Source organism: Hippoglossus stenolepis, chromosome 7 (assembly GCF_022539355.2).
Source record: "Hippoglossus stenolepis isolate QCI-W04-F060 chromosome 7, HSTE1.2, whole genome shotgun sequence".
Classification (NCBI taxonomy): domain Eukaryota; kingdom Metazoa; phylum Chordata; class Actinopteri; order Pleuronectiformes; family Pleuronectidae; genus Hippoglossus; species Hippoglossus stenolepis.
The window spans coordinates 24,431,403-24,457,714 of record NC_061489.1 but is presented as its reverse complement, the minus strand read 5'-3'; the positions used below and the strand labels follow the sequence as shown (position 1 = coordinate 24,457,714).

Genomic DNA, 26,312 nt, shown 5'->3' with positions numbered 1-26,312 from the left:
ACCCACTCTCCTATTAGAGGAAGAGAAAAAGAGGAAAACACCAACAGCAATCAACTAACAGCAACTTGAGATGGCGGGCGCTCATCCATCACTCTGCGTGTTCGCGGACGCCATATGAAAACACAAACAAGCAATCAATTGTTTTGCGCACAGCTTGGGGCCCCCTAATAGAGCACATTTATCTGACGCCGCGGTGGTAGCCCCAGCAATACTTTAATTTGTGAGACATTATGTTGAGTTAATGCCTACCAGGTTGCCGTCCAACCGGGGGGACTTGGCACATTCGGCGTGCGGCAGCAAACCTCGGCGTCGTGCTGGGACGCGGGCGACGTAAATGATCTCACCCGCTGTATCTTTAATGGATTGTGAAATGAATTTATGTGGGAATGTTTGCGGAGGAATATTGCATTGTATCATGGCGTAATTAGAGAGCAGGAACTGTGCTGCCCTGCACGGAAGCTGCTGCTGCTGCCGCTTGCTGCTGCTGCTGCCACGGCCCCGGCACTCTGTCCGTCCTGCGACCGCCTCTGCTGTGATTGGATGGAGAGAGCCTGGTGAAAGAGAGTGGGGGGGGAGACGGAGGGAGAGAGAGAGAGAGAGGGCGGGAGAGAGAGAGGGAAGCCAGGCTCTCTAATAATAATGTGCCCTCAGGCCTAATGTGCCAGCTCTCTCTTTCTTTCTCTGCTGCTCTATAGTAAACACACACACACACACACACACACACACACACACATGGTTCATGCTCCCTCAGATGTGCACAATGTCAATAAAGAGTTCATTTACAAAATCCTGTTTCTCCTTCATGTTGGAAAATAAATTTAACCATAAAAAAAACAACCCCTCATAATTTCATTTGTTGGAACATAAACGAGGATCCTGTTCATAAAAGGGTTTTAATTCTTCTTTCTTTCTTTTTTCCAGCTGCAGAATTGAATGAAGCTCAAATCGACTGAAGTCTTTTTACATTTTTCTTTCGTGCACAAATTTGTACTTTTCTGAAAAAAACACTGAAAAGTGTTTTGTGATATCAGCAGTTGTGGGTCACACTGTGGCGTCTGTGCATCTTTTCCCTTTGGATTCAACCTGATGACTGAATCTCATTTGTCACGTTTCCAAATGACTATTCATTCTTTTATTTTAGAAAGGACATGATCAGTGTTAATCAAATAGATCAAAACAGAAACCCCAAATCCTTTAGAGAGATATTCTATAACTTTCGATAAATATAAACTCTTACTTTAACCCTTTAGAGATGGAAGGATGTAATATGACCCTTAATAATCATCGTCACCTAAATCACCAGCAGCTATGAAGTATTCCAGAATATTATTTATCTGCTTACACTGAGAATTATTGCTGCAAGAAATCATAACAAACTCTGTAATTACAATAAATAAATAAATAAATGAGAACTAGTATTTATATTAAAATAAAAAAAACTTAGCAAATAAAGGAAGTATTTATATGAGATTATTACATTAGTATTTTTGCTGCATAATAAAGCGCAGGCATTACACACATTTGAATGTAATTATGAAAATACACGAGGAGAATTTGATGCTGATGAGAAAACGTGAAAATCAAATTTGGAGAAAGACACGTCCTTTCTTCAGTTTGCCTCTTTATTAATGAAGCTGCTTCTCGGCCCATTATTGCTGTAATAAATACTGATAAATTATAGGTTGTGTCAGCTGAGCCTCGGGGACACGAGTGACTCTCCCCCTCCTCCCCTGGATCACTAGTGCACTTTTATTTGGAGGCAGATGTTCACCTCCTCCTCCTCCTCCTCCTCCTCTTCCTCCTCCATCCCTCCCCCCCTCTCTCCAGCATCGCCCCGGGCCTCTCTGCTGGCCGCTGCCCGGGGCCGGGGAGGCTGAGCTCGGCCTGACAGGCGGCTGGTGGCTCCTCAAACGCGGCGGAGGAAATTAAATTACCGCTCCTGTTGGCCGCTTTGTAAACAAGACAAAAGCCAATGATACGGCCAATTACACTTGAATACGACGCATGTGTACGACAGGCGCTCGGAGCTGATGGAGGATAAAACAGTAAATAGAGCCACTTGTGTTTAGTGTCGTCAGTGGAGATTTGTCACAGTTTGATGCAAAGAAATAAGGTTTATTTGTGTTTGTTTTGTTTGTGGTTGATAAGGAAACGTGCACATTTCACAGACAATAATGTGTTTTAAATTTAAAAATAACAAAAACAACATGAATTAAACTATATGATCATCACCAAACCTTTAAAATGTATTTGTTCTGAATTCATGCAACAGTATTTTCATTATATGCATTTCAGTGGATGTGTCAAATAATCCTTGACAAAAGAAAATACATGCAATGGTGTTTTTATGCATTTCAGTGAATGCATTGGGGCAAATTAACCCTTTAAAATGTTTTTTAATTATTATAGTAATATAGTATTTAATTAAATAATAATAATTACAGCCTTGAAGTCTATTTTAAAATTATTCTGACATTTCAAAAATAATGAACATTTCTCAAAAGGTGCCTCTGGGTCTGCAGCTCCGGACGAAGTTTCTGTGGAACCTGCAAAAGACAAAAGAAGAAGAAGAAGAATGCATATTAAAATCTATACTCGTGTGTTTGCAGATGTTATTGATTGATTTCTGCTAAAGAGTATTGATCGAGAAAATACGAAGGTCCTTATTGCAGGATTGACTCAGCATCTGTTGCAAAAAAAATCCCAAAAGCCTAATGGCCACTAATGACAGGGATCAATAACAATAATAATATGAATAATAATAATAATATAAAAACTAAATTGCCAGAAGCTGAACACACGGTAAATGGTTCTTTTCTAAATGTTCTCTCTCTCTCTCTCTCCACTCACAGTCTTGGAGTCTGGATGAAAATGGCGATCAGAGAAAATAAAATAGATGGGCTTTATCAAAGTAAATTAGATTCACCTAAATAGTTCACCGGAGGGCCAGAGCAGTTCCTGTAATTCACTTTAAGGTTCACCAACTTACTCAATAAAAGCCTGAGCTAAGAATCTAACTGATGTGTAATCGATGGGTTTATCCGAGGCCGACAGCTGCAGAGAGACAAATGAATCGGTTTGCATTGAGGGGGAAAAGAGGAGGAAAAGATGAAGTGAGAGAAATCTGACGGGCAAGTAATGAAATGATGGCTTTTATTTTTACCTTTTGCACCGTTTGATTTATTTTTTATTCTCGAATAGACCGAAGTCAAGAGGGGAAAAGACACTTTTGAAAAAACAAAAATTGCTGCAAATTACATGTGAAAAAACAACAATTATGTAATTAATGATGATAAAGAAAAGATAAATATCATTAGAAATTACCTGTGTAGCCTGTGAGGCCTGTGCATGACTCCATCCCTCCATCCATCCCAGTCGTTCGCCTGCATTTCAGAGATTTCTCCTTTTCTTTTTTCACTCTTTTGCCCCCTCCTCCTCCTCTCTTCCTCCCTCTCTTCCTCCCTCTCACCCTCTCCGCCTCCTCCTCCTCCTCCTCTCCGTCCAGTTGCGAGTCGTCTGATCCGGGCAGGAGGCGCCAGGTTTTCCCCCGGGGCGAAGCGAAGAGTCAAGGACTGAACCCTCCAAATGCAGAATAATGTAATTCCACACTCTGAGTAAAAAGGGTCCCGGGCCAGCACAATGGTTCTTCTAAAGGGTTTCTGTGGTGCATGTGGAGGATCCACACTCGGAGAATACAAAGGTTCAACAATATAAAGTGGTGCTTCCTTAAAACACAGAACCCTGGTGGTTGTTCACACTCTCAAGAAAATTGGTTCTGCAGGATGTAGCTGCTGTCAGACCTGCACTGAGCTCCAAGGTATTTTCCTGAATTTTTCTGGAGGGGTTCTATGTGAGAACGCAAATGTCCCAGTCAGCTGCTCCGGACCTTTCCGTGAGTTTACATGTGAATTCAGACGAGAGTCGTAAATGTCAAAGTTCACCAAAGAACAAGATTCAAGGGTTCACTTCTGCTACATTCGCAAATGTGTGGTGGCCATGACCTGGAAGGCCGGACAAAAATCGAGAAAATTCAAATCGAGCGAGTGGGTGTGTTGATGCCAAATTGGAATAATGCAAATGTCTCAGGAATTAAAAACAGGAGCCAGACACATAGAGGATGAAGTTGTTGACCCGGAAGAGGACAACAAGATTCAAGAGGTCTTGGCGATAGCAAACCCCGAGAAATTTATACGTCATGTCCTGCCCCCTGCAGGCTCCACGCCTCAACTGAATGTTCCCGACATTTTCCTGTTGTTGTGAACGTGTCTTATCAGGACAAACGGAAAGTGTTGGACATTTTCCAGAGTTACTGGCTGGAAACGGCGGTTCAAGGATTTATTTAAGAACTGAGGAGGAGATTCTCAGTTTTATATCAAGTTTATTTGTCTTGATCAATATCTCTAGATTGTGGTTTGATTAAACTACATGTGTGACTCCTTTTAACTGTGTCTGTCAAACCACCAAATTGTTTTTATACCTTCACAGGACCTCGTTCCGATTATGATGGTGAATTCAACGAGTGTAAACGCCAGCGAGCGTAAACGTGTCGAGACAGAAGCCGAGTTAACGTCTGTTTCTCTCCTGGTTGTTTCCTAACAGTTTTTGGCCTCTGTGCCCTCATCGGGGTTATGAAGGTGTCGAGTAAACATGCGGGAAAACAGCTGCATAACCGTGAAATGTACTTATTTCTGTTTACAGAACCAGAAAACACTTATTTTAAGTAAAAAGCTTGTGCCTCGGAACGCTTCCTGCATCACAGCCACGCTCTGAAAATTGATCTGATGCACTTGAACCATTAAAAACCAAAACCACGTCTACAAGATCACAACGTGAGTCTTCAAGCTGGCAGCTCGATAAAGATATTTTTATGTCAGTACCATGAAATTGTGGTGACTGCATCAACACAGGGTTATTTTACGAGAAGAGTGTGTCAGTGACTCTATCTGCTTCAGTAAGAGGTCACGTGACCGTAGAATAACTTAAATGGTCAATAACAGATTTTATACATCGCAAAATGGGTTGTTTGGTTTACACCATTGATTTCTAATGGATTAAAGGACGTACACGTACAGGTCATGTCTCTGGGAACCATTGACGTTCAGAAAATTACACCACATTTTATAGATTATATCAACATCGGTACTTATCATAGTATAATTTTCATGAATAGCAAATATATGACTCAGTATGAATCAATATATTGTGCATTGTGCATAATTGTTCTACCTCAGAATGGTTTGTTGTTTGTCACGAGTTTAAAACCACGAGCTTCACTCAGGAGCCAAAATCTGTCTTCAAACATGAAATAAATATTTATTTAGATTCTGTTCTCGGTCGTATCGTCCGGCCCTGGAGTGAATCTCATTTAAAAGCCCCATTATTATTATTATTTTCGTTCAGGTAGTGTTTAGACTTTTATGTCGGGACATAAAACTGCTCAGAAAATATTAAATTAAAAGTGTTTATCGAGCAGGGGATGAATAAAGTGAGGAAAAAATAGACCTGCAGACACATTTTTCAGGGGGAAGATGGAGCTGGAGTGTTTCTGAAATCCCTGAAAAGAGATGTTGGAGAATAAATGACCGTATAATAAAGCATAAGACAGAAACATATGGGTTTTGTTTGTGGGTTGGATGTTTTCTGGGTGTATTTTGTGACATTCAACATTATGGCAGCAGAGCCAAACAGGGGCTGAGGTTGTGGGTGAGGTGGGGGAGGTCAGGGGTTCATCGATGACAGGCCTCGTCACAATAAACTTCCACATCCTGGATGGCACCAGCAGTTTTCCTCTCTCCTGCAGGATCTGGGATCAGTTCAGGCTGCCAATGCAAACGAGTCCGTTATCGGACAACTTAGCGGGTAGACATCCATTATCGGACGCCCCTGCTGTCAGAAGTGTTTTTCAAAGGAAAGCACGTGAACGAGTCCGCGCACAGCGAGATGACAGCTTCTGCGGGAGTTTAACCGCGTGAGGATGTTTCTGTCGATGCGCGTGAATCAGTGAAATGTTTAGTCTACGAGTCAGATTCAGGCCAGAGCTCCTGTCAACAACTTGTGGGGGAAATCGAAAGTAACATTGATTGATTGATGGATTTTTGCATCGTCACGTCTTCGAGCAGAAACAGTAACTGAGCGTGAATGTGGAAAAACCCCAGTGACCAATAACAGGTTTAACACAAGCTGATGACACAACAAACTTAAATACTGTACTTCATTTTCAGGTACTTACTATTTTCACACTTTATAAATAATACTACACCTGTATTTGGACAGGGGGCGTTTTGCATAAGGAGAGTTTTACTTCTTATACTACAAGTTTATTAATGATGATGTTGTAGTTTTGCTTAAGTCAAGAAAAGTACTTTGATTTGTGGTATTTACTAATTTGTGGAAACAATCTAGCTCTCCAATCCCTATAGGTTAATAAATATACACACATAACTGTATAATACTATGTAGAAATTGTGTCTGTAAGTAATCTTTAATATGTTTAGTAATTTTACATTATTCTACACTTTTGGGAAGAACAATTAAAATCCTTAGGATAACATAAACATCCTGTAATAGGCTTATAAACCAGTGAAGACATGACTGATTATGTGTTTGATTAATTCAAGTTGTCTGTAGTCACGGTTCCTATTGGCTTTGCGCACCGTGCGTAAAAGCTGTGCGTAAAACGGATCCAAATCGCCAGTAGCTCTGCGCGACCATTAACTGTGTGTTACGTGGCAGCAAGCACTGAGTGTTGGGCCTTTTTTAAGAAGTAGTGTGATGTATTCGTCGGCCCTGCAGGAGGTCTGCACGCTTCTTTTTGTTTTTAAATTGCCTCTGAACCGAACCTCTCCTGGCTCATTACTTAACATTACATCCGCACCTTTCCATTTTCTCCCTCTGTTTTTTTTTTTCTCTTTTCATTTTAATCTGGTGTGCAGGCTCCCCCCCACCCCCCCTCACCACCACCCTCTCGCCCCCAATGAAAGCTAAAGCGACCGGTAGGTCACTAATATATCGGGGAGGCAACTGTGACAAATTCCTTTTGTCCCCGCTTTGCTGGTACTTTATTACCCAGACGAGCAGCGTTGCCTGGAGATAACGATTCATCACGCACAGCCGGCAACCATAGACAACGCCTTTGGGCAAAGTCAGCGAGGGGCTTTCATATTGAGACAGTGCGTGTGTGTGTGCGTGTGTGTGTGTGTGTGTGTGTACCCCCCTCTTCTACCTTAATTGGCAATGGCTTTTTATTGCATTAGTAAAATTGCTGATTACGATCCAGCACAGCCTCGTGTCATGTTTGCGTTTAAATCCCGCACATACAGTATGTATGGACCTCTCGTCGCTCCGTTATTATAACCGGTTTTATTGTAGCAGCCCAGAGTAAGTCAGAGATCTTTATTTAAAAAATAATAACAATTTAAATCCTCCTCCATTCTGCAGCTTTAGCTCATCAGATAAAATCTTAATGATCCTGATGGGAGAAGCGGGTGATTGCAGCCGCGGCAGCAGACAGAGGGATGTGGGGAAACCGAGCAAAAAGCTAATGAAGACACTTCAACAAGCGTTTAGAGCAAGAGGAAGAGTGGTGGTTCAAACTGAGTCGTCTCATTACATGTAGAAATAGTGTCTCTCTTATCAGAATGATGTGAATGTGCATGTAAGAGGTGCATTAGGCTGTTTAAATCACATTTTAGCTGAATATTATGTGACTAAATAATTTTTGGTGGCTCTATCTGCTGGTGGAAAAGGGAAATAAATACTTTTATTTAGAAAAAAGGATATATCTGATGAGAAATCATTGAACAATGGGATTTTTTGCGGATCAGAAATTGAATTAATTGAACATCACTTGCACCGAAACTCCAAACTACACTGTTGTAGTTTTTTTTTTAGATCCATTGAAGGAGTCTGCACGTTAGAAATCAGATAACTCCTCCAAACTAATTCTAATCCCCACGATGCTGCAGGATAACAGAGGCTCGTCGCTGTGAACATCCTCAACTGTTGAGAATAATGAAACGAGAAACTCTGCGCGTCAGTGAGTCGAAGCTCCGGTTGTCAGTCTCGATGAAGACAACTGGGATATTGCTCCTGATGATTGGAGGTTTTCAGCTGAACAGCATTGTTGCCAGAGATCCTCCCATCATGCACATGCAGGGCCTCGCCTCGCACGAGCACGACATGTGCCTCGCGATGTGACCTGGAAGAGTTATTTTTAGTTTAGACCAAAATTCAACACGGATATTTTAAAGAGAAATATCACATGTTGGGTAATTTAAAAAACAATGTTTCCAGTCCTGGGTACAAATATAAGAAATAACCTGAAACAGCAAATTGAGCAAATCTAAAATAGTAATAAAACTGTTGAAGTGAAAACTGGTAAAGACAGATTCAGATTGTGTTGGCAAAGGAATATTTTACTTTCACATCTATAGAAATATATATATTTATACATAATAAACATTTTACCTGCTTATAGTGAATTAATGCACAGTTGGTTTGAAGCTGCAGCTCAGGACACCTTTTAAAACCATGTGACTCCAAACTATTCACATACATAAATAAACTTTAAACACACAATTTAAAACTTAAACCAGTTTTCTTTTTGCCTTTCAAATAAATAAAATAGTAATAAGCAAATTAATGTAATGTCTTCCATGTTATGGAATACAATGGGAATGCATAATGTCATCAACAAGTAGGATTATGACAAATATAAATATAAGTTATGGTGGAAAGTGCAGCTCAGTACAATAAGACAGAGATAGCTGTGTGTTGTGTTGTACTAAAACCCTGCAGTTATTTCTTATTATTAATAATAAATAGAATAATACCATTTTATTATATAGCACTTTTCAAACTGAACCACAAAGTGTTTTTTCCAAGAGCAAAAATAAAAACCAGAAGCCCATGGAACCTCCCAGATTTTGGGAGCACGACAGAATATAACAACACAACACATCAACACAACCATCTATAGACTCATATTCCTGTTGGTGTGCACGTGTGTAGACCCGGTGTGTGCTCCCTGCCTGTCCCGGTGTAAACAGGTTACAGTGGTTATGTGCAGCAGCCGAGCAGCTGACATCTCCCTCTCAGAGACGTGCTGCCCTGCAGAGCCTCCCTCGCGTTGTGTCTCCGCTTCCTGCTCGTACATCTTCACGGTTTTGCATAAACGGCCAATTACGTTGTCAGTAAACTGATCCGCGGCTCGGCGCGTCCTCTCGTCCCTATTCATTTCCCTGCAACGCGCAAATATAAACAGGCCTTAATAGCAGCCGCGCACACTCCCGTCCCCGCACCGTTATTGATATGGCCCTGAATTCACACAATTGATTTTTATGCTTCCCTCTAGCCACCTCGTGCAGTTGAGAGATATCTTTATTCGCACAGAAAGTGAAATAAGTGCGTAATAAAACGGTGATATATTAAATTCGTTTTTCCCCGTGTCGCGCTTTTATTATGAGCCATTTTTCACCTTTATTGAATTGAGACCCCGGCGACGCGCGTCGTCGCTCCGGGCGCGAAGAGGTTAAACAATCCGTGGTTCACATCTGGATCTGACTCCAGTTGCTGTCCATCTGTTTAATTATCCATCCATCCATCCATCCATCTATCCATCTATCTATCTATCTATCTATCTATCTATCTATCTATCTATCTATCTATCTATCTATCTATCTATCTATCTATCTATCTATCTATCTATCTCTCTATCTATCTCTCTCTCTATCTATCCAGTGGGTTTAAATCAGGCCTTTATACGCTGCACACTTCTCGTCAATATCACTGGATTTATTGCTTCATTGTGCGTAACAGTGCAACAGCTTATTGCTTCAGTCTGGCGCGCGCACACACGCGGATACGCACACGCACGCCTGGATCATGTCTGGTATTATCTGTACTGTACTACTGACGTAACCCGCCTTTAAGAACAAGGGGAAACCGTTCATCCTCCTGCGGGATCGTCTCCATCCGAGATATCGGTGCGTGGTCTCGGGTGCCACGAGACTCCGGGGGCCTCCTCGCTCGAGCTCCGTGGGGGCCCCTGGTGTGCAGGGTGAGTGTGTGGCATCCTTTAATTGCACAGACACTGGGCTTCGCTGCCTTCAGGTGCCTCACCTGCTGTCAGGCTCTGAACCGAACCACGTCCAGCAGCACGGAGCCTTCATCTTGTGCGGCAGAGGGATCCCAAACCGGAGCTCATCAAGTGGAGGGTTCTCCGGAGGCCTGCACGTGAGGCTCCGAACCAGAACACCGCACCGGGTCTGTGCTTTACACACCAAGAAAACCCCCAGAAACAACAACACAAAAAATACAGAAACTCAGCAAGAGTCAGACCAGATGGAGAATCAAATAAATATCACACAAATATCAAAATCAGTCATGTATTTCAATCATAAACTTGCTAAACACAAAATACTTCTACTCATACTACTACTACTACTACTACTACTACTACTACTACTACTACTTCTAATTATAATAATAGTAATAACAACAATCCCAATAAATATATTAATAAAAATACTACTACTACTACTACTATTACTACTAATACTACTAATACTACTACTACTAATAATAATAATAATAATAATAATAATAATAATAATAATAGATTTGTGTCTGTTCAGTACAAATATGTCACAACTGACACGAGGAATGGTGTAAATTAGTTTTTAATGTTTTTAGTAAATGGTCCTGCACATGAAACCACGTTATTTTAATATACAACACTATATATATAATTTATTCATGACTTATTATCATTATACATGTATGAATATATATTCTTCAATGGTCAGTTTTTCAATGGTCAGTGTGTGAAGGCTAATCGGTTTTTCCTACAGAGTCAATATCTGGCTTTCTAATAATCCCACAGCAAACGACAGAGGCCAAGTCACATGTACATTAGTGGTAATAAGTCCATTAATAAATCATGTAGCCTATGAACATACAACTTTAATGAATATACGATTTCAACACGAGACCAAAACTGTGAAATTGATATAAAAGTGAGATTTGTCGATAACCGAGATGATGCATTGAGGTGAAACGCGTTATAAAAAGATTGGTCTCAGGCCTCAGATCCACTAAAACGCACGAAACCTCCTGAAAAGCTGCAGAAAAGAACGAGAGGAAAAGAAAAGAAGCTGCTGTTTCTTTAAGACATCGGAGCAAAACAACTGTCCTACCAGCAGGGAGGGAGGGAGGGAGGGGGAGAGAGAGGGAGGGGGAGAGAGAGAGAGGGAGGGAGGTTTGGCTGGATGACCGAATGGCAGCTTTTACGCAGAGGGTTGTCTCACCTGCTGAATCGCGCTCCTCCATTCGGCACAACGCTCTCACCTCCAATTAACATCCAGCCCTGCGAGGTCAGCGCCGCGTTTCCCAGCGTCTCCTGGTTTCTCTGGTTTTCTGCCTCTGATGCGACGAGCCCGCGGGCATCCTGCCGTGGCCCCTGCGCACGGATGGTCTCAGCCAGAGCAAAGCGAACAAAGCGCGTCGAGTCTCTCCAGAGAACCGCGTCCCCCTCCTAAAAAAAAAACCCACAGCAGGGATGTTTGTTGTCTGTAAGTACTCCGGATAATCCTCTGTTGTTCCCCCCTTGTTAGGTTTCCTTGTGTGTAGTTCACGGGGAGAGAACGCGCTGTGAAAGATGGATACGCTCTTTTTTAGCCCGACGGATAGGCATTTAATTTAGGGAACACCCGATGCCGCTGCTGGACAGAAGTAATGGGCAGATTTTGGACCGCGCCGGACTCGTTATTGGTTTCCTGGGAGTAGAAGAGGCCTGTGTTCGATGCTTGAAAACAGAAACAACCGCACAGTTCTGCAGCAAACACACAAACAGTGATTTCTTTCCCCTCCAAGGCGTGCATTGCCAGATTACAAACACACATCTGTGAATATACTGACACGCGCGTAAAACCGACAGAACTATGGAGCACACCGGGATCGAGGAGGTGAACCAGACGCACCAGCAGCAGCATGAGCCCATCAGCTTCGGGATCGACCAGATCCTGAACAGCTCGGACCAGTCCAGCGGCTGCATGCTGCCCAACCGGACCAACGGCGACCCGGATTACGCGCTGGCCCCCAACGTCTACAGCAACGGGTACAACAGCGTCTACAACCCGGCCTGCTCCATGGCGGCGGCGGCGGGTCTGGCCGGCTCCTACAACGTCAACATGAACATGAACGTCAGCATGAACATGAACATGAACGTTAACGTGAACTCGGGCGGTGGCGCCGGCGGGGTGATCCGGGTGCCGGCGCACAGACCCATGCCGCCGCCGCCGCCCTCCGTCGCCGCCGCGCCGCATCCGCCCCCCTCAGGGCATCCACCGGGCATCGGACCCGGCATCCCCTCGGTGCCCGGGATGGGGATGGGGAATGCGGCCAACTTCACCTTCCCGTGGATGGAGAGCAGCAGGAGGTTCGCCAAGGACAGACTAACAGGTACAGTGAAAGTTTCCTCCTGCAACAGCTGTATGATCAGTGTTTGTCCTTAATACAGATGTTGGCCAGAGGAGTCACCTTCTTCATGCGTTTTACGCACAGATTACGCACAGATTAGAACGACGATGAGTGATTAGAGTGAAATGTTCCTCGTGACAGAGCAGGTTCAATTTGTGATATTCTGATCCTCCTGACGTTTGCTTTTGAAAAGTGGCTCCTGGACGGTTGAGTTGAACTTGGGGCCTGAACGGGACAGACTGGAGCGTGGTGATTTCACATGTAGGGTTTGTAATCTAGAACGAATGCTTCATGCACAGACACACACACACACACACACACACACAACAGAGTCACTTGTGTTATGCTGGAAGGGCAGCCTGATGAACGAGTGCAGAAATTGACATGGACATGCTGATGAATCAGTATTGGACCATCACTCTCCATTTACAGCAGATGACGGATAACGACGTTCCCCTGGTTTCTTTTTTTTTTTCATGAGGATGAATGGTTTTTCTTTTCTTCTGTGAAGCAATCGAGAAAGAGGAAGATGAGTCATAACTGTAACAGCAAATGACACGTTCAAGTCTATTGTTATTGTTATTATTATTATTATAGTGGACAATTACACAGCTTGTTAAATACATTTTAGTTTAGTTTTTTTTTCTATATTGTGTAAAATAAGTCATTATTTCTCTGTAAATTTGAAAAGGTTGCAAAAAACCACCAGCAGCATATATTAGTTAATAAAATAACTGTATTAAAACAATAATAAAAAGCAATGGCTTCATAGACTGTAAATATACTTAATTTAATTCCTTTAAATCACCTTCAGATTTTTATTTACTATTTTTATGTAAAGAAATAACAAAAACATGACAAATTAGAAAAAAACATAACTACAGAAATTTGCATAGTTAGATATTTTCACAAAACCGTATGTTTCTACTGTCGTCACATAATCCCACTTTAATTAGTTACGTGCATAATGTTTTGTATAAACTCATTCATAGTATTTTTATCAATTATTAGTATACATGTGCTTTTGTGTCTTTGCTGTAAAACCAAACAAACACAAAAAATACATATAAAAAACATCTTTGTTCAATAATTTTGTATTTTTATGGGGACAGAACACATTGATTTTAATGTGCACATTTCCATCTGTTGTCCCTGGCAACACAACCTCATCATATTTCTCTCAGAAGGCATCAATTCAAATAAAGACCTGTGGTGAAATAACTTAGAACATAACAGTAAAATGTTATCAGACATATTATTATATTATATTATATTATTGTTGTCTTTATTTTAAGTTGGACCACAATGTTTGGTTTTATTTATTCATATTTTGGAGGAGAAGGGGGTGCTCCACATTTTTATATTCTCATGACCTCATCGTTTTGAAGATGCACACACACACTTCATGTGCACACACTCCACAGACACACACTTCACATACACACTCCACACTGCACACACTTCACATACACGTACACACTCTACCTCACGCACACACACTTCACGAACACACACTCCACGGTACACACACTTCACACACACACACACTCCTCCCCCACCCTCTGTACACATTAAATATTCACTATTCCGTTCCTTCTAACCGATTAATTATTAAATACTGGGGGACGATATGTCAACTGCAAAAAGATACAGTGTAAATAGGCTTATCAATTTTACTCATAGTCACCGAGGGCCTCTCGTTTAATTTCTCTCAGCTTTGTGTCGCTGTAATTATTTCGCAGCTTATATCTTTCCACTGTATTGATCAGCCAAAGATCTGCAGCTCACACACACACACACACACACACACACACACACACACACACACACACACACACACACACACACACTCTCTCTCACACACACACACACACACACACTCATGCACACACTCAGTCCAGAATTAGCCTGCTCTGTTTTCTATAAAAGGCCGTAAATCAAATCGACTCTCATCTGTCCTGATGGGCAGAGGAACATTTGAACCGTTTGTCTCTGCTTCTTGTTTTTCTCTTCGTGAAACCAGAGGAGACTAAAACAGCTGAGCACGTTTCTGAAGGATCTCAGCGAACATGCACGTGTTCTTAGTTTTTATGTTATTTTACATTTTTCTTATCCTCTCTCTGGTGCTTATGGCCTGAATTCATGTTTTACATCACAGGAGGTTTTATCGGCGGATTTAGATTTGGCGTTAATGGCATCACTTTGATCCACAACTAAAAATAGGACATGTTTTCCACAGAGCTCATGTTCAGTAACTCCCCTCTGTTTTTACGCATGGACTTAAATGCATTAATTTAAATATTATTTTATTTATTATTATCCCAAACGTCGCTGCTAATTATTATTATTATTATTATTATTACTATTATTATTATTATTATTATTATTAGTATTAGTATTAGTATTAGTATTAGTAGTAGTAGTAGTAGTAGTAGTAGTAGTAGTATAGTAATATAAGTAGTAGTATCATTCAACACTCAAAATGTTTATCGCAACTGATTAACCTGAGAATATTTAACTAAAGCAAATAAAGCAAAAATATCATTTAAAAGATGTATTTCTATTCAACTTAATTGATTTGCATGATTTTTCTTTTTTGCCACGTTTGCTCTCCGTGTTTTAAAGATACATAAATGTGACTTTATCTTTTACTTTGGAATTTATTATGACTTTTGTAATAATTTCAAATCCACCACAGTGTAATTATTATTACTAAAGTTTTGGCTATAGTCCTATTTCAAAGCAGAGCTCTGTGCTCGGTAAGGACTTTGAATAAAATGAAAGGAAAAGATGAAGTCGGTTTTATTATGATTTACAATTCTAATATATCAATCAATAAAAAAGAAACGTTCATAAAATGTTTTAAATAATGAAGTCGTGGTGAGGAGATGCACGTATTTATATTTATTAATGATAAACTAGGTCATATCAGAGAGGCCATTAGCAACTTTAGTGATAGGAGGCTGTTTCATTCAGCTGGACTTTATTCAAAGTACCATTATTAATTATAATAATACGACTAATAATAATAATAATATCATTTATATCATTATGGTCGAATAATGATGATGATAATGTCGAAGTTTAATGTAATAATCTTGGCATCATGTCGCCCAGCAGCGATAAAAACCTAATTAAAGCTGTGGTTTTGCGCATTAAATCTCAGTTTGAGTTTTTATGGCGTCGGAAGCAGAACAACGCGATTTTATTTCCGCTCGTGCCCTCGCGCCGGCACGTGCCCCTGCTCCCCCTGCTGTGACACCACACTGCGCGTGCCCGCCCGTGTGTCCCGTATAGTGTAATAAATAGCAATATATGTTCATGTTATATTTCAATATCCCCTTTAGAATCCTTCACGGATATATTTATTAGATTGCTACCGAGGTAATATCCGCAGAGGGGAAGGGAGGCGCTGTCACCGAGAAGTGTTATTAAGTATAAGTGGTTTTATTATGGGAAACATATTCTCCACGGTGGCATTTTATTTTTTTTGATATGCTTATGTTAAATTGTATTATCCGGGCAGCAGATTTAGTATTACAGCACTTTTACCTTCTTCAATTCGTGGAGGTGAAGAAAAACTCAGGTGATGTTTTTTTTATTTGCAGCATTTTTGGCAGTTTTTTTTTATTATTTTCCACTTTATTTGTCATTTATGTTTTAAACACATTTAATTGTCCGGTAGCCTGTGAATGTCTCCTCTCCTCCATTAGCTGTTTAACTGTTTTCCAGGCTGCTCAGGAAAACTATTAATAGTCAAGAAACATATTTAAGTGTTATTTCATTATGGGCATTTTACAGAAAATACTCAGGGCTAATGTAAGAAGCAGTTTCTTTATTTAGCTGGATTTAGTGTCTGCAGGAACAATATGTAATTTATCATCCTTGCAATGACACATGTGCTCCATAAGCTGCCTGTGATATTTAATGTGGACTTTTATTATGAAATTTAAAGAGGTCTGACCTTTTTGGTGTTTTTCTTAATTCTCCTCTGTACCTCTAGTATTGTAGTATTTTATTATACCTATATAATAATGTGTTGCTGGGTATTTTTTTTTATAGTGGAAGGTAAAGACAGAAGAGTCCTTTATATAAATATATTATATATTATAAGAATACTATATTTGACTATGATTCATACTGTTCAATGACTGATGTGGTGACAAATGGAGAATATCTCTTTTTGAAAAGGTCTAATGACAAAGCAGCTGAAAATACAATTACAACACATGTAGATGCAGAAATATGGTCTGATGCAGGAGCAGGGTTTTAATTTGGATGCTGCTTTAAAATCAAGCTCAGTTTTTAAAATCATTGTGGTTCTGTATACAGGTATATACACAAACAGCAGTTTACAGTAATAATGGCAAGAAGTAAACCTGATGCATGATTCCTGAATGGACAGTCTCAGTCTTACACCTCGAGTCACAACATTAAACGTGACTGCTGCAGTATCCGTACCGTCCTCTGGATATCGATCAGAGTTTTGCACATAAAGTGAAGCTGCAGCTGCAGGTTCCTGCTGCATGTTGCCTCAGAACGTGCTCATATGTGCCTGGTCCATTAGTCCGCCTGCAGATGGCCTGAAATAGCCGTGTAATGCAGTATTTATTCCACTCGACCTGCCGCTGGGAGCCACAGCAGGCCTGCTGGCTCTCAGCACGGAACCCGTGAGGCTGCACATCGTGTTTGGGGCAATGAGAAGTCATCCGAAAATAACTATGACTGTGTTTAAATGTATATATATATATATATATATATATATATACATATATATGACAGGAACACCATAGAGAGGTCGCCACAAGAATCTGAGCAGGAGATTTGAAAACGTGCAGAGCAGAAAGGTCACGACTGAGGGCTGGAGAGCTGCTGCAGTTATACAGCTGTTGTCACTTTATAAACTTATGTGTAAATATAGATTCAAGTCTGACCGATGTGATTTTTTAGGTTCCAGTGCCGATACAGATATTAGGGAGTGAAAATTTACCAATACTGATTAATTTGGGCATTATATACTGTACATAAAAAAATTGGCAAGGATTCCTAAGATCAAACCAAATGACAAGGTTTGGTATTTTACAGTTTATTATAATTAACAGAATATATTGAAAATAATATAGAAAATAAACATATTTTTGACATATTGATGCATATCCACAAACATATGGGCCAGCCAATGAATTGGATCTGTCATAGATGTTAATATGTATTTTTTACTATTAATGAGCTATAGAGCAACATATAATGTGAAATCTGATAATAATGTAATAACACTATTAGGAGAGTAATAATATTAATGAGCAGCAGAAGACAAAAGACAATTAAAATTAAATCCACGTTGCTTATTTCCAATCAGGTAACGTAATGTGACCTCTACTGTAAACAGCACATTGCAGCTATTTGTCTTTACGACACAAATCATTTGCTTGTGTACGCCTCAATTTGCCGCTCGCGTTCAGCACCATCCGGGGATGTCGGCAGCTCCCTGGAAACGACCGCCGAGCGCATAATAGCCTCGTGTTCCATTTCCCATCCAAATTGTCATCGTCGTGGTGGCAAATGAATTTTCAGGTCGTTGAAACTCTGAGAGCAGCAGCAGCAGCAGTAGCAGCGGCAGCAGCACGTGGCCCTCGGGGGACACCTATGCAGATGTTTTTCATATTCATTTTGGCTCCTGGTGAGCTTTTCTGACAAAACCAAAACAAATCAACACCCTGTAAGACAGCAGGCTCGACAGCTTGCTGGGGAGGAACAACACAGAGACACACACAGACAGAGAGGAACCGTTTTTTTTCTTTGGTGGATTTCCATTCGGCTTCAAGTTGAGAATGTGGCCGGGGAGTGGATCTATGGCCAAAAACGATCTGGTTACACTTATCGATCTTCTGTTTACCCATGGCTGACAAAATAGACAGGATTCATAGATATTTTATGATGCAGAAGATAAGTTGTTATTAATACCCAGATACAGTGATATGTGAAAGTGAACCACCGGGCAGGCGAGGCTCAGAGAGGAGAAAACCATAAACGTGGATTCATACTGTGTCTGTGTGCAATTAATACATTATGAAAAGGCACAATGACAAAGCAGCAATTGTTATATAAGACCAGTAACTATCTGGGTTATTGCTGCAAACTTTAATAATAAATGTTTGATGTTGTATGGAAGATATTTTGTGCAAAAATTTTAAATGTTTGAATTTAATTCCTCCTAAATCACAGAAAACGACTCTTATTAACTTTGTTTTCAGAGCGTTTACATCATTGCAGCGGCTTTTAAATCCTCATCAGATGACCCTTATTGCCTGTTTCTGATTGGCCGACTTGTATGTGCTTGATTTATCTTTGTAACTGTGCTAGTTGTCACTTCCAAATGACGATATCTCATTTTGAAAAGACACAATGACAAAGCAGCAGTTATAATAATACATGAACAAGCTTTAATAACAAATGTCTGACCGTTGTGTGTTTGAATTTAATTCCCCCTGAATAACAAAATACTCTTTACTGTTCACGTTGTGAGGATGAAAGTCTGTGATATTACTATTGACGTTGTTTCCAGAGGTTTAACATCATCGCAGTGGGTTTAAATCATGTTTTGACCTTCATCACATTGTCATCAGATGACCCTCACTGCCTGTTTCTGATTATTCATCTTTGTAACCCTGCAGTTGTCACTTATTCTTTCCAAATGGACGATATCTCATTTTGTAGCCTAGCCTCTCCAAATGCTAACTTAAGAGACCAGCGGTAAATAACATTAAAGCCGACTCTGTTCATCATTCAGGCCTCCTTCATGTGATTAGCTGCTTAGCGTCGGTGCCTGCCCGGCGGCAGCGGCGGCGGCGGTGGCGGCGCGCCGCTGCTGCTGCTGCTGCTGCTGCTGTTGTGCTCCAGATGTGGGACCTTACTGTGTGTCCCTTTCCTTTAGGGGAGCAGGCAGAGGAGAGCCGAATTGGAGAGGCCACAGGGGGGCCGGGGGTCGGGTCCCTCTGTCATCTCCCCAAGGGAGACATCGGCAGGGTCCCTGTCTGGAGCACTGTGGAGACGTTAGCTAAATGCTATTACCCCGAGCTCGCTCACCTGCGAGACGGCAGTGGCCTCCTAGCAGACTATCCTTTCCCAAAGGGGGCTTGCCCAGGTGAGTCAACCCCCCCGCTCCCCTTCCCCCTCTCAACCACCTCCCTCACCTCACCCATTTGTGTCACACATGATTTTTGACTGCATCCCTCTCGTTTATTGCAACTTTATTAATGATTTTTAAAGTATAAGAGGTCGATTTATCATCTAACTGTGAGTTGAACCTATCTCAGATGTTCCAGCTTTCTAAACGTCCCTCTTGTCTTTTCCTTTGACGTCCTGACTGTACAACTCATCGTGCTGTTTGGTTCTCAAACCCTGGCAGGAGATTTGTAGTTGTAATCACATTGACCTTCTTCTCTAACAAACAAACCACTGCTGGCTTTTTCCAGAAATTAAGACGAACTGGACAATAATTTTATCCAAACAAGGGCCTGGACAAAATGGAAAGGGTGTTTATCACAGGAGCGTTTACATAGAAAGGCTCAGGGGAAATAAGTTTATTCTCCAGAAGCACAGATCATTGCAGGCTAGAAATGGAAATAACCGGGAACACGAACGGACATTAATCTTCAACCTTTTAGGTCCAAACACCTCAATTACTTTCAGTGACATTATTGATGATACTAACGTATATGAATAATGTTTAAAGCTCTAATCCACCACATACACAGTGTTTAATGAATAACTAAACCAAACTATCTATTAGTCTAATAAATCCCCTGTTTTTCCCCCCTGTTTTTCAGCTGCCCTCTCGCCTTTCTCCGTGACCCGTCGTATCGGCCACCCTTACCAGAACCGGACGCCGCCCAAGAGGAAAAAGCCTCGCACCTCCTTCAGCCGGGTGCAGATCTGCGAGCTGGAGAAACGCTTCCACCGCCAGAAGTACCTGGCGTCGGCCGAGCGCGCCACCTTGGCCAAGGCCCTGAAGATGACAGACGCACAAGTCAAGACCTGGTTTCAGAACAGACGGACAAAATGGCGGTAAGGATCAATTCAAAAGCTCATTTTTGTGTGTCTCCCCACATGTTTGACTTAAGCACAACAAACAGGCTTCGGTGGATTCTTCAGAGTTTTTTCTTGTGCCATAAATCGACAGCAGTGAAAGTGTCACTGTTTTGCTCGCGGTCCCAAAACGCTCGATGGAGTAAGATGGTCGACAGCTGAAGCATCCGGGGCGTCGCACACAACACGACACCTATTTTGCTTAGCGTAGCTGCCAGTCGAGGCCAGTTCGCTTGACCAAGCACAATCACTTGTGAGCCTCCTGAAAGGCCTTTTAGAAAACTGCTGTCCAAAGCAATACTGGAACACTCACAGGAGGAATTGACTGCCAAGTCCATACACACACACACACACACACACACACACACACACACACACACACACACACACACACACACACACACACACACACACACACACACACACTGCTTAACTCCATTCTAACTCTTGTTTATGGCCATTTGGACGTAAATGAGGAGGAAATCAGATTACGATGCCCTGCCCTTAGTTAAAGGACCAGGACGCATGATTCAAAGGCACATTACCAACTAAATTACATAAAGGGTTTTAATGCTTAAATGATCCTAAAGCTTTTTATAATTAGTTTTGAATCTCATGCGGACAGAAATCACTTAAAACTGAACTGTGTTTTTGTCTATTTAACATTTAGAGGTTAATTCATTGTCTTAAATACACAGTAACATTGAGATTTGGTTTGGTAACCCCTTTAAAAAACGTAAAATAACACCAATCCCAGCCTGTAGTGTTTTAAAAAAAACAAGATTTTCCTCTACGAGACGTATTAGTTATGATTTCTCTGGATCCGGGACTGAATGACATGTCGCATGAGTAACCAGGGAATCGGTTTAACACGCTTTTCAGATCCCGCTCCAGTTTAGCTGAGATTTATGCCTCTCCCTGCGGTGTGCACCTGATAGGACGAGCATGAGGGATGTCTTTGCGTGACGACTACGCTAGTAACAAGAGGATGATCGAATCAACAGGCAGCCAATGAGATTATGATAATGCTGTTAACAATAATGTGTGGCTAATGGATGCGAGGTCGGCGTGTATGAAAGACTTGTTTGAGAAGGTGTGCTCGCCTGCGATTTCTTTCCTGCCAATTTGTACGTTGTTGTTGTTGACTTTGACAGCAGCTGTTTGCTTATTGCGATTTGTTTTATTACAGCGACGTCGACGTAATTTCAAAAAGGGGCTAATTTATAATATATATGTTCGTTCTATGATGTTGACGCAGATTTTTTCTTGTCACGCAAAACAGAGAACAATGTAATTAGCGGGAAGAAAGTAAATTAGAAAAACTATTTATGTACAATAGAGGCATTTCATCTGCTTCTAATCACAATGGAAGCACAGTTTGACGTGTTTTTCCTTTTCTCTCCTACGATTATTATCTCAGTTCTTTATTTATACCTTTTGCATCTTGGGAAAATCACCCATCTGTGCTTCTCTTTTTTCGCTGACACCACACACGGGGTGTACGTTACTGTTAACATGTGCTGCGAGCGCCGAGAAGAAAAGAAAAAACAAACAGATGTAACTTTTCACCTTGAGGCAGGAAGTGTCCCGTTCCTCCTCCCCCTGCGTTAGTCACGTTCCCTCGCCAGCACCTGTCACTCAAGCTGATCAGCTGTCACGTAGCCCCGGGGCCGAAGTGAAGCGGCGCAGGTGTTCAATAAACACGCAGTAAACACAGAGCATTTACACAGGAACAGGTTTCATTGTGGATTCTGTTTGAGATTTAGCTTTTTGATCCGCTTCTATTTGTTTGATTTCTTTATTGGTTTCTGTGCTTCCATTAATAACCATTAAAAAACACAACATCCTTTTTATTTCTTGTTATTTTTTACTCTAAACAGCTGCACGTTGCAGCTTTAAACATTATTGTGCTGTCAGTTATTTATATTGACTTTATCATAGCATTTAAAATCTATGTTAAGATATTTTACTGTCAGCATTTTTACTTAATAAAGATTGATTTAGTAAAACAAAGTCTCATATCAAATGCAAAGATTAACAACCTGTCCTCTTTTTGATTTGTCGTCTAAAAACTCTCCGACCTGAACGTCCATACAGGACATTTCTCCCTTTGCCTCCTTTATCGTCGTGGTTACCATCATTAACATGTGGTTAAGCTTAGGAAATGGTCACAGTTTGGTCAGGTTATGTAAAAGATCTGGTTGAAATAACATGTTTAAAGCCATCGACTGTGAATAAAGACGGACGACGCGTCTCCTCTTCCTCCATTTTACAAAAACAAAGCCCAAATATCCCGGATACAGGTGCTGCCATCTTGTGCTTTTCACGTAACATGAAGCCTGAGTCTCTGCAGCGGTGATCGTGGAGTGAAGCCCCGATAATGAGGCCCTGCAGACGCAAGCACTTGACCAATCACGAGTCAGTCTCAGCTGTCAATCATGACGTCTCAGCCTGTTTTTATAGCATCAAATAACTCATGTAAACCAAACTTACAGGGACAAATGAACACTTTGCCTCAAATGACTAAAACCAGATTTGAAAAAATGTATTTCAACGTGAAATTTTACTTTTTTTGTTTGGTCCGTGATTTATGACCTATACTGCAGCCAGCCACCAGGGGGCTATCAAGGTGATTCGGCTTCACTTCTGGGGCCATGATTACAATGGACACTAGAGGTCATACAATAAAATGTAACTATGGGTCATAACAAGCTTCTCCCAGAAGCTCGTTTTTGAGGACAGTCTCCTTGTGGCTCATTAAAAAGTAAATGATTTATAATTAGGACTCCCTGTTACTGGCTGCATGTGTTCACTGGTTGTTTAGAGGCGTGATGGAGTAAAACTATTCACTAATTTGCAAGAAAAACACTGGTCATGTTTCTTCTCTACTGTTTCTTCTCTACTCTACTACTTCTTCTCCGAAAATGTCAAAGCCTCTGACCCTCAGAAGCCGATGTGGAAACCCCTGAACCCTGTAGTCTCTCAAGTGACCAGCGGGTGACTACACTGGTTTTAAAAGAAAATTATTCAACCTCTCATTTGATTTATAACGTCAAATAACACCATGAGTTTATGGTGTCGATAGTTTAAAGTCTTCATCACAGCTTGATGTTTGTGATTGACAGCTAATCCCGTCCAATGTCCACCCCCCACTCCTTCAAACACGGTTACTTAAGGTTTTATAAAACCAAGATGGCGCTGGACAAAATGCCAAAGTAGAGACTAGCCGGTTGACACTGGGTCCTGAACTCCAGGTTAGGAACCACTCATCTACTGGGAAAAGAAATGAAATGATATGAGACAAACTCTGAAAACAGTTCTGCTGGATGTAGCAATAATTGATTCCCCCCATGAAAATGAACACCACACAGGTCCTAAATGTTCGTCTCTCTTTTGTCCCTCCCCTCCCGCCCAGGAGACAGACTGCAGAGGAGCGAGAGGCAGAACGGCAGCAGGCCAACCGGCTGATGCTGCAGCTTCAGCAGGAAGCCTTCCAGAAGACGTTGAGCCAGCCTCTGCAGCCGGACCCACTCTGCCTGCACAACTCCTCGCTCTACGCCCTGCAGAACCTGCAGCCCTGGGCAGATGACAATAAGGTGACCTCCCTCACCTCCGTGGCATCTGTAGTGTGAGCGTGTGTGTGTGTCTGTGTTTGTGTGTGTGTGTGTGTGTGTGTGTAGGACACAGAGAAAAAGAGAGAGGGGAAAGAAGCAGGGAATGAAATGTCTGTATCAAGTTGACAGCAGTAAGAATGGACAAAATAGCACAGCAGCATTATGGGATTGTTATAGATACAGGAAAGTATTTGAATGGACGTCGTGCTTCCTCAGTCATTGATCGTTACCAGCAACATGGTGTAGAGAGAGGGAGAGAGAGAGAGAGAGAGAGAGAGAGAGAGAGAGAGAGAGAGAGAGACAGAGAGAGAGAGAGAGAGAGAGCAGCTATCTGTTTCTGCCCAGAGCTACAAAACACTGTCTGTGGACTTCACAGCTCCGCAGCCGCACTGGCATCGCTGGTTGTCACAGATTAAACAGCTGTTACCTTAACTTTCTAAAATGTGTTGAGTCATTCTCCTGCCTTACACCAAGTTTCCGCTTTCCCTTCAGCTGACGGTCTAAAAGAGAGGAGGGCACTTTACCCCTAAGTGCCGGGAAACAAATGGACACCTCTGTACATGCCCACCTATCAAGACTGTCCCCTCTTTTGCCTCTGGATCCCTCACGAGGCGGCAGAGACGTTTCTGCCACGAATGGCAAAAAATAAAAAAGAGACCTCCTGTTTTTTCGCTTTTCGACTTTGTACAATGTAGTAAATGCATGTTTCAACCCTTTTCTGTGTGCACTCGGAAAGTACCGCTGGAGTCGGCTGCCGTCGAGGCCGAGCTCCTCGCCGACCGCAGCGGTCACGTGGTAGTGGATTGGTGGAACTGCTGATCAAAGATTCCTCATTATGTTCAATTTAAAGGTGTTTTATATTAAATGATATTGTGACTTTTTGAAAAGATGACAGACCTTTCTGGGTTTTTTTTCCTGCCTCTCTTTCCTCACAGTGTTTGTCACCGTTATGAAACTATGCAATAATGCTTTATGATTTTAGAGAGGTAGTTAGCCTCGTGGGATTTAGCGATGATTACACATGAACGTTTCATAACCACCCAAAGGTAAGATAGCATCAGAGTGTATCAAAAGGACAGAGCAATACCTTCATTTCTCTTTATACATAAAAACTGATGACTGCAGCTCCCATGTGTGAACGTGAAGCGAGGCGTCGCCGAAAAACTGCAATTGTGCTCAGCAAAAAACCCTCTCTGGATAAATAAAGGTACGGAGAGCGATGCCAGCTCAAATTAGAATGAGAGCGCTGGAGAAAGTACAAGTTGTGCAGCCGCCAAGTGAAACACAAGTTGTGTTTATGTTTTTGTTCCAGCGATTTCAGTGGAACACCTTCACCGAGGACTCAAGCTGCTTCATTCTTGCACAGCGTGAACAACAACTTGAGTGAGACTGACATGATCGGTCACAGCAAACAAGAAGCTGCAGTTTGATTCGGTAGCTGCAGGAGGACAGCTCGACAGTCGAGTCCAGGAAGTAAAAATCCTGTTCATTTTCTGAATAGAGATTTCAATTATCAGCCATAATATTTTAACCATCCGAGGTAGACGTACAACAAGCTACGAGATTGTGAAACAATGTTATGATCTCAAGAGGCCACAAGTCCGCTGTCAACTTTATTTTCAGACAAACATGTTTTAACCACGATGCCAAGGAGAAGTGCAACACTACCCATAATCCTCAGGTGTAACAGCGACTTATATGGTTGGTGGAGTTGGTGTTACCATGGAAATGTTTACCACAACTGTAAATGTGATGCCGTCTACCACAGAGTAACCATGATACTTGTTTCTAAAATCCAACGTTTTTTTATAGATGAGGAAAACACGATTTATGGGATGTGTGGATCCTTCCCTCTTAAAATAATTATGTACACAGTCTTGTACCTTTACCTTTTTTTCCGTTTTCCAATATTACCTTTCGCTCTGAATCAAATGTTTCATGGTCACGATTCATCTTGTAGCTGGTCAGTCTGGTTCCAGGCTAAAAACATTTTCAAAATGAGGGCTGTCACCATCTATTACCTGAGAAATACAATAAAGCTGCACCAAATGCTACACACTTATTGATATCAGTTGCCTAAATATACCAGATTTTTTAAATATCAAGATCCTTGAAATATTCCCGGGGGAAATG

General features: G+C 41.5%; 1 protein-coding gene across 3 annotated transcripts; it reads left to right on the top strand.

Annotated features, from left to right (window-relative positions):
- Positions 1-11,605: 11,605 nt before the first annotated feature.
- Positions 11,606-25,066, top strand: tlx2 (T cell leukemia homeobox 2). 3 transcript variants are annotated; one of them, XM_035161606.2, is made up of 5 exons: positions 11,606-12,459; positions 19,412-19,621; positions 20,307-20,544; positions 23,984-24,161; positions 24,672-25,066. In XM_035161606.2, the coding sequence occupies exons 1-5, from the start codon at positions 11,940-11,942 to the stop codon at positions 24,681-24,683; spliced, it is 1,158 nt and encodes a 385-aa protein (XP_035017497.1). In that variant the 5' UTR covers positions 11,606-11,939; the 3' UTR covers positions 24,684-25,066. The 3 variants fall into 3 exon arrangements, with proteins under 3 accessions (XP_035017497.1, XP_035017496.1, XP_035017495.1); XM_035161605.2 differs by having other exon boundaries at positions 23,981-24,161; XM_035161604.2 differs by lacking the exon at positions 24,672-25,066 and having other exon boundaries at positions 23,981-24,653.
- Positions 25,067-26,312: the final 1,246 nt, after the last annotated feature.